Consider the following 9400-nt stretch of genomic DNA (forward strand, 5'->3'; position numbering starts at 1 on the left):
TGTGTGTGAATGGGCTTGACTATTCACCTAGTATAATCCCATCAAGCAGCTAAAAAGAGCAAATCGTAGCTTGAAATAGATGAAATGGTTAGCAATATGACAGGTTTTGCAAACTTGTATAATAAACATTTGTTGTCCCTTATCGGATAATCAGATTTTGTAGCTGAAGTAATTCTGGTGAAGAGGTTTGTCATTTAGGGCAGTGATTCTCAAATGCATACCTCTAGGGGTAATTTGGGGTACTGCAGGGGGTACATGTTTATACACTATATGATATATTCATTTAGTGATTCTAAAAATTTGAAATGTAGCATTTAAGTGTTTTTCAGTTACAATATTGTTAAGTAAATCAGATACATATGGCGCAGCGCTGTGTTGTGCCTTTTTTCTGCTGGTCAGGGGGTACTTGGATGGAAAAAAAATCTATGGGGCTACATTATTGTACATTACTTTATTGTCAAAAGTTTGAGAACTACTAATTTAGGGAACTTCAGTAAAGTCAGCTCCAGTACCATTTCTCCCAAGTGTTTACATTGAAAACAATAAAGGCAGCTTGTTGTCTGAAAGCACCTTAATTGCAGTTTATGTGCAAAACACTTAAACTGCATTTCTCACATTGAGTGTATTGTTGATTCTGATTGAATAATGGGCTTGTATGTCTTCCTCTCACAGTTAGCCTCACGGCGGACGCCACTTATCGCCATCTTGAAGATCATACCTTATCGGCTGGCGAACTTCCTGGCTCGAACCGGCCTATTAGATCGCATATCTTCAGTGTTCCGCCTAGCAGCAACCAGCCATTCTGAAATAATGTCCGGCCTCACACAGAACAAGGACCTGCAGGCACTGTCTGCCTACCTCTTCTATGGTGATGGACCTACACACTTACACACATCACAGATCACACACATGCTGTACATCCCTCTAAATGTTGTGTTTTACATCACTTTAGGTGTCCCTCCTAAAGAGTCTAGCTTTCTCATCAACGCTCTCCTTCTTCACCACTACAAGCGTGGTGCGTACTACCCACGGGGCGGCGCCAGTGAGTTTGCCTTTCACATCATCCCTGTCATTCAGCAGGCCGGCGGTGCTGTGCTGGTCAGGGCTCCTGTACAACGCATCCTGCTCAACCAGCAAGGGAAGGCCTATGGTGAGAAAGGGAGAGGGGAGACAGATTCTGTGTTGTTGTGGCCTTTTTTCATGAAAGTGTCTACAGCTCGCTCTCTTCATGGAGGTCCCTATCTAGCTTTTCAAACAGAGCTATTCCTTGAGTCTTTTGGGGTCCAAGTCAGAAGCCTTCATATGCACATTGCAAGACAGTTGCATGACTTAGAGGTCTAAGGACACAGTATTTGAACATTTCCCTTTCAAACCTTTGTGACGGCACATATAGCAAGAGTAAAATGATAAATTTATGTCTAGGGTAGTCTCACATTGCCAGAACTATCTCCACAGCACTGTAGAGTAAGTTCTGGCTACACCACAGATGCATTCTGGGGTAGGAGAAATAGACGCTCTTGGTTGTTTGCATTTATTTAAACCAATCACAATTGCTTGGGCGGCGCTAAGTGCTGGATGCAGCGACGGTGGCTCTGCAAAATAGTCTCAGGAAGGAACTTGTTTTGGTGGAACATGAAGTTAACTGTTCACACAACACAGTAACGTGAGCTTTTTAAATTAGCTGGATACATGGTTAAATACATGGTTAATCTTGTATCACCGTGTATGCTTTGTCCACAGCAATCCCCTCCAATCTGTCCCAGTTAGAGGGTAAATGGCGTAAACCTATTCTTCGTAAATCTGTACAATCATTCCCTTGAAAGAACCAAGCAGGCCTGCCTTGTTGCACCATCCAAATGTTCATCAAAACTTGCCATTATCAGCGTGTAGCTTTCTAGCTCAAAGGTTGTTTCCCGAAGCGAACAGAGTTTGAGAATGCCAACACACAGAGAGCAGAAGGTGAGGGACATGCGCTGGATGTCAGGCAATTATCCTGGAAATGTACTTCTGTTGATTCAGACGAAGTATAGGGGAATCATCTACCACTAAGCTACTAAAAGGCTACAACATGCAATCCTGAATATTTTTATTGGGATTAACACTGTGTGTGTGTGTGTGTGTGTGTGTGTGTGTGTGTGTGTGTGTGTGTGTGTGTGTGTGTGTGTGTGTGTCAGGCGTGACAGTACTTAAAGGACAAGAAGAGTTTGAGGTCCATGCCCCTGTTGTCATTTCCAATGCTGGAATCTTCAACACCTTCCAGAAGTTTCTGCCTCAGCCCATACAGGACAAACCAGGTAACACAGTATGCAGACTTGATCACTTGACTGTAGCCACTAAATTGTACATTGCACTTGTTTCTCATTTGCTATCTTTTGCACTGCATATTTCCTGTAATGTGTGTGTAGAGATCCAGTCACTGTTGGGTTTGGTGCGTCACGGTATGGGTTCCTTCTTGGTCTTTGTTGGTCTGGATGGGACCAAAGAGGAGCTGGGCATTGTTTCCACCAACTTCTGGATGTATAAAGACAATGACTTGGACTCAATGTAGGTTTTTGTATTTTTTTATATAAAAATAATATCCTATTTTGCTTATATTTTAGTTAACACATCCCATTTTTTTCAACTCATACCTGTCACATGTGTGTATGTGTGTATGTGTGTGTGTGTATGTGTGGGTGTGTGTGTGTGTGTGTGTGCGTGTGTGTGTGTGTGTGTGTGTGTTTGTAGTATGAAGCGTTACTCTTCTCTGAGCAGAGATCAGGTATTGGGAAACATTCCCATGATGTTCATCACCTTCCCATCCGCTAAAGATCCTACATCCAACATCAGACAACCAGGTAACCCACATTCACTTGGGCAAAAATGTGTGCTTGTTAGTTGGCCATTAAATCCGACACCGCCACATCTACTGTATTTCTGGCAGTAATCCAATCATGTGTTCGCTAACAGTGAATTCCAAGTTGTTGGGTGGGATGTTATATTTGTTTAACATGGTTTCCTGCCATCTGCTAACTGCCTGCAATGGGCCATTAGCACAGCATATGTACAGTTCACAATGGTAGCTTTGGCAGTACTTTACCACTTGAAATTCAGTCTTTTTTTAATCGTTGGGTCTTCAAACTCACACAAGTTCATTCCTAACTGGCAACCGTCCAACTTATTTAAAAAAAACCTGAAAAGGGGTCTTAAATATACACACGATGGCTACATACATGAAAGTATAAGAATAAAGCTGGATGTCCCAGGCACCTGTTCCTGATTTACTCATCACCTCATGTAGTTAGCCTCTGTGTTTGAGTTTGCATCCTTACCCTGACAGTCTGTTCAGTTTGTATGTGTCTGCGTCAGCCCCTGTTAGTTCCATTTGTGTTTCCACCACGTAAAAAACGACAAAAACGTCTCCGTGAACACGTATCAATAGATTCAAATAACGTCACATTTACACGAACTTCCATGAGACCGGGCTGTTCTTTTACTTTGTACTTTGAAATATGTGTACAAGCTGACCTGTTTATGTAGGGTTATATAGCGGAACTATTGTTCTGAGGTTGGTTCAGACGTTGGTGTAACGATGTTACACCAGCATCGAGCATGCAGTGCATGCCGAGCCCACTCGCGCTCGTACTATATTCAATATCCAATGGAAAATAATCTCTAAATGAAATAGCACAATATGGAGTCAACATAAAACACAGCGCTTTCAAACCGAGAGAGCAGAGTTCACTTCACGCACGAAAACAAAATACTTTCACCCAGGAAACGCGTTGTTGCTCCCCTCCTCTGAAGTGTTTTAACCAATGATCTTTTCCTAAATGTAACGAGTCGTTTTGATGCCTAAACTTAACTATCATCACCGCATGACGCTCACTTTTTCTGGCTAAACTCAACTTCCACGGCCCCTGAAAGGACCCTAATCTGGCGGTGCCTGTAGCCCGGGTCACAGTCACCTATTGGCGGCTAAACAACTGCCGCTGGTACCTGATTTACTCATCACCTCATGTAGTTAGCCTCTGTGTTTGAGTTTGCGTCCTTACCCTGACAGTATGTTCAGTTTGTATGTGTCTGCGTCAGCCCCTGTTAGTTCCAGTGTTTCCTGTTTTTTGTACTCACTTGGATTTTGGGATTTCTTTGGATTTTTTGCCTGTTTAAGCCTCAGGTCTCCCTTGGGTGATTTTGTGTTTAATTAATAAATCCCTGAGCCCCAACCATCTCCTGTCTGATTGGGTCCTTTAATATCCTACCATTGCAACAGGATACATTTTTTTGAGCATCACAAACCACCCTTTCTACATATCTCTAACTCTGCTGAATAATTTTTTTTATCCCCTGTGAGGACAAAATGTATCACCCCCTTAAAGTGATCAATGCTACTTCACCAAATGACCTTATATCATATACCTAAAGAATAAGTATTTTAAACTAAGTAAAGTGCTGTAACTTGAACAGTCTATAGTGTCATAGAACAATATAATCCGAGCAGCAGTTGCTGGTTGTATACAGAGTTCCGGGACGCCGGCTACCAGCGGCAGTTGTTTAGCCGCCAATAGGTGACTGTGACCCGGGCTACAGGCACCGCCAGATTAGGGTCCTTTCAGGGGCCGTGGAAGTTGAGTTTAGCCAGAAAAAGTGAGCGTCATGCGGTGATGATAGTTAAGTTTAGGCATCAAAACGACTCGTTACATTTAGGAAAAGATCATTGGTTAAAACACTTCAGAGGAGCGAACAAGCGTTTCCTGGGTGAAAGTATTTTGTTTTCGTCGTGAAGTGAACTCTGCTCTCCGGTTTGAAAGCGCTGTGTTTTATGTTGACTCCATATTGTGCTATTTCATTTAGAGATTATTTTCCATTGGATATTGAATATAGCACGAGCCGCAGTGGGCTCGGCATGCACTGCATGCTCCGATGCTGGTGTAACATCGTTACACCAACGTCTGAACCAACCTCAGAACAATAGTTCCGCTATATAACCCTACATAAACAGGTCAGCTTGTACACATATTTCAAAGTACAAAGTAAAAGAACAGCCCGGTCTCATGGAAGTTCGTGTAAATGTGACGTTATTTGAATCTATTGATACGTGTTCACGGAGACGTTTTTGTCGTTTTTTACGTGGTGGAAACACAAATGGAACTAACAGGGGCTGACGCAGACACATACAAACTGAACAGACTGTCAGGGTAAGGATGCAAACTCAAACACAGAGGCTAACTACATGAGGTGATGAGTAAATCAGGAACAGGTGCCTGGGACATCCAGCTTTATTCTTATACTTTCATGTATGTAGCCATCGTGTGTATATTTAAGACCCCTTTTCAGGTTTTTTTTAAATAAGTTGGACGGTTGCCAGTTAGGAATGAACTTGTGTGAGTTTGAAGACCCAACGATTAAAAAAAGACTGAATTTCAAGTGGTAAAGTACTGCCAAAGCTACCATTGTGAACTGTACATATGCTGTGCTAATGGCCCATTGCAGGCAGTTAGCAGATGGCAGGAAACCATGTTAAACAAATATAACATCCCACCCAACAACTTGGAATTCACAAATGTGAAGTAATGTATTTCAATGGGAAGCATATTTCGTGGCCACAGAAACAACACAGGACTTTCACCCGGGCGAAGCGGGATCGCGTCCCGTTTGCGGCGTCTTGCTTCCCAGGGATGGCGTACCTGCGTGTGGCGTTTTGTCCCGCGTGTTACTGTGGCGTGTCTCCCGGCGTTTAAGGCGCTTTTTCCCCGCTTAGGGCCTTTTCTTCGGCGTTTAAGGGGCCTTCTCCGGCGTTTAAAAGGCCCTTTCCCCGCGCGTTTTAAGGCGCCCCTTTCTCCGCGCAAGCGCCCCTTTCCCCGTAAGTTTTTCCTAAACCCAACCTCCGCCATCCCGTTATTGTGGGCGTCCCCAGCGGCCGCCCGCTGGCGTCCCCGGCTTATGGAGCGACTTTTCGCCCTCCCGTCCTTTCCCCGAGAAAATAATGTGACATTTACACGTAAAAAATAACGTGACAGTTACACGTAAAAAACGAGAAAAACGTCTCCGTGAACACGTATCAATAGATTAAGAAAAACGTGGACATTTACACGAACTGCCGTGAGACCGGGTTGAAAAGAAATGCAGAGAAATATAAATATATTATGATGTATTTAAACATGGTTTGAAATTAAAACTATTCTTTTATGAAACTTAAAATATGCAACGGTTTCTGCTGGCAGCTACATTGAAGTTGATAAATAAGTCTTTTGGCATGGCTGGCCCAGTGGCTCTATCTGTGGTATTGAAAGGGGGATTTAATTCTTGCATGTTTTGTTTTGTCGTTCATAATCAAAATCGCACTGTGTATATCCCCCTTGTTATCTTTCTGTAGGTAAGTCCTGTATGACGTTGCTAACCATGGCTCGCTATGAGTGGTTTGAAGAGTGGGAGGAGACAAAGCTTGGCAAGAGGGGACAGGTCTACCTGGATTTGAAAAATAGCATGGCCCAAGAGATGCTGGACTGGGCACTAACAATCTTCCCTCAACTGCGAGACAAGGTAATATATTACAAACTCAAGGTCAACTCAAAAAACAGCATTTGACCAAGCTCACTGTTCGGCTCATTTTCCGTAACCAATACAGCATGAAAGCACAGCAGAACCAGCAAGCCAGCGGACAACTGGCTACCTAGCTAGCTTGCTAACGCAACCATGCCCCCACGCCACACCGGTCACAGAAGACATGCCGAACAAAGTTTTCACTCATCTGGCGATAGCAAAGGGATTTGTGCGGACGAAGCATTAAAATGACAAATATGACTCATTTAGCGGCTGGTTTCCTTGAAAAGCTTACTAAACTTACTCCACATCCACGTCTCGTTTGACCTCACCTCCCGACTTGCTGCATGTCTTTTTATACAGAAGTTGGACCATTACCATGGCAAAGGTACACATAAGAATGGCTGTCGCTCTGACCATTCTTCTACATTGATTTGAATTGGAATGGCCTTTCTACCCATTTTATTTCTATGGGTGTCACCATTTCATTTACTGTAGAAGGCAACAGAATTTGGTTATATTAGTATTTCAACACATTTCTAATACAAATATTAGTTTATTTCTTCTAATCTAAGCCTGTATTGTATTTGCACACTTTCAGTCCAAAATATCGCTGTCTCCAAAAGATTTTGCAAAGAAGTTGAATTGGCAACTATTCTATGTACTGTATATCTACTATAACTACTAACAGCATGTGTGTTTCTGTTCAGGTGGTGATGGTGGATGCTGCCACTCCTCTAACTAATGTCCACTATTTGGGCGCTCCGAGAGGTGAGATGTACGGAGCTGAACACAACTTGGAGCGCTTCACCCCAGACACGGTTGCTAGGACGCGACCACAGACACCGATCAATGGACTCTACCTAACAGGTGACCTGACTGACGGACAGTCTCTTTTGGTCTAGAGTCCACAGTGACACGCCTGCTTAAAGGTGCTGTAGGTAGGATTGGGAAGATCCATGACTTAGCCAAACAATTTCAACATCTTCTCAGTCCCTCCCCTTTCCGCTAAAGCCCAAAACTGTCTCCTAAGCCCCTCCCCCACAAGGGAGAATGAATGCGTGTGCATGAGCAGTGATTGACACGGAGTTAGACACCCTTTTTAAATGACCTGCTTCATGTAGTTCTACTGGAACATAGGGTCAGTTTCAGCAAATATGACAGAAAGTTAGTTTTATAAGTCTTACCTACTACTAATATTTGTGTGTGTGTGTGTGCGTGCAGGTCAGGACGTATTCTGTAATGGCATGGCTGGGGCGCTGCATGGCGGCCTGCTCTGCGCCTCAGCCGTCCTCGATCAGATCCTCTACATTGACCTTCTAGCCCTGAAGAGCCGCTTCAAAAAACAGACCAATCAGAAGAAGCAAAAGATGACGTAGCATGTGCAGAAAAAAAGACAAAGGAGGAAAAGACAGAAACAGATTCGGTGCAACCATTGTTATACTAATGTAGTATGTATTGTACAACTTTTTTCACATACCAGTAGTACTCCCCAAAAACCTGTAAACAGACTTTGATGTGTTCAAGGTTGAAGGTTGAGCTAGACTTATTATAAAATATTGGGGTTCTATTGTTAATTGTTCTTGGTACATGGAGTATAGTCACAATAATCAATTTTGTATTGGCTGGTATGTAAGAGCTAAACTGTCATTCAGTCTTCGTTCTTTGCTTAGTAGCCACACGTATATTGTTTTCTTTTACCGATGAGTAGCTTACTGCTACATGACTTTGAATTTAAGTTTTTTCTAATCTGATATCAACCCTTGTACACCATCAGGTATGAACAGTTCATTATTTGTTTGTGGAAACGAAGAAAAGCATAATAGTCCAAACGAGAAAGAAAAAAGAAATGTGACAAAAAGAAATCTGTAGACTCTTAAGTTATGTTTGAGTGCTAAAAATCAACATGTATATTTGCTTCATGTCTGTGACATATTCTACAGACATAGACTTTTGAGCTGGAGTGATGGCTGTAATGCTGGTATGATCACCGGGAATGAACACTTCAAAACAGCTACAAGCTTAACCTGTCAGACTTTTAGGTTTTTCTAAATGGTGGAGCCTACATTCACGCCCTCTTTACCTGCAGTGAGAATGCAAGTTATGTCACCTAGAGTCTATATACGACCTTCCACTTCCGGGATTGCTCCGTTGCCGCCGGAAATTCCGTCGTAAGTCCTTCTTTTTGGCCGCAATTCCATTACCCTCTGCCTTTCTTTGTGTTTTTATTTTTATTTTAAACTCCGGTGGATTTCTGAGGACTATGGTTCACTGCTCCTCAGATCTCTGCAGGGTAAATCCAGACAGCTAGCTAGACTATCTGTCCAATCTGAGTTTTCTGTTGCATGACTAAAACTACTTTTAAACGTACACATGTTCCACCAAAACAAGTTCCTTTCCGAGGCTATTTTGCAGCTCCGTCTGGCGCTTAGCCCCGCCCAAGATGTGATTGGTTTAAAGAAATGCCAATAAACCAGAGCACGTTTTTCTACCATCCCAAAATGTTGTGTGGACTAGCGAGACCCTCCTCCGTGGTGCTGTGGAGGAGTGTCTGGCAATGGGAGACTGCAGGTAACTTTGACCTATCAGAGGATCGGGCAGTAACTGAAATACACAAATGCAAACACTAGAGGTCAGAATTCATCCATTCAACAAGCTGTAAGTTTCGGGTCAACATGAATTCATCAAACTAAAGTGTTTTTTAAGGGTTCAAGGACACTGAGGCACTCAGAAGGGTACAGTTTAAAAAGCCTTTATTTTATTTCTTGGCTAAATCATTAAAACAATGCATGGAAAAAAGTGGTTTATAATAGGTTTCTTTACTTCTATGCATGAAAGTGTTGCCAATCTAACGTCATCTTCCTCTTTGTTTCACTAT

At 42.8% G+C, this 9400-nt stretch overlaps 1 protein-coding gene across 2 annotated transcripts in view; it reads left to right on the plus strand.

Moving 5' to 3' along the window:
• The window catches only part of LOC120573894 (all-trans-retinol 13,14-reductase-like), a 31808-nt gene extending 23035 nt beyond the window's left edge, over positions 1–8773 (plus strand). For both annotated transcript variants that reach the window (XM_039823799.1, XM_039823798.1), the window contains 8 exons: positions 673–868; positions 953–1150; positions 2175–2294; positions 2406–2544; positions 2728–2837; positions 6356–6522; positions 7233–7392; positions 7747–8773. In XM_039823799.1, coding sequence (XP_039679733.1) covers positions 673–868; positions 953–1150; positions 2175–2294; positions 2406–2544; positions 2728–2837; positions 6356–6522; positions 7233–7392; positions 7747–7901 — 1245 coding nt within the window. In that variant the 3' untranslated portion in view covers positions 7902–8773. The remainder of the gene's footprint in view (positions 1–672; positions 869–952; positions 1151–2174; positions 2295–2405; positions 2545–2727; positions 2838–6355; positions 6523–7232; positions 7393–7746) is intronic.
• Positions 8774–9400: the final 627 nt, after the last annotated feature.

This window comes from Perca fluviatilis, chromosome 15, assembly GCF_010015445.1.
Source record: "Perca fluviatilis chromosome 15, GENO_Pfluv_1.0, whole genome shotgun sequence".
Classification (NCBI taxonomy): domain Eukaryota; kingdom Metazoa; phylum Chordata; class Actinopteri; order Perciformes; family Percidae; genus Perca; species Perca fluviatilis.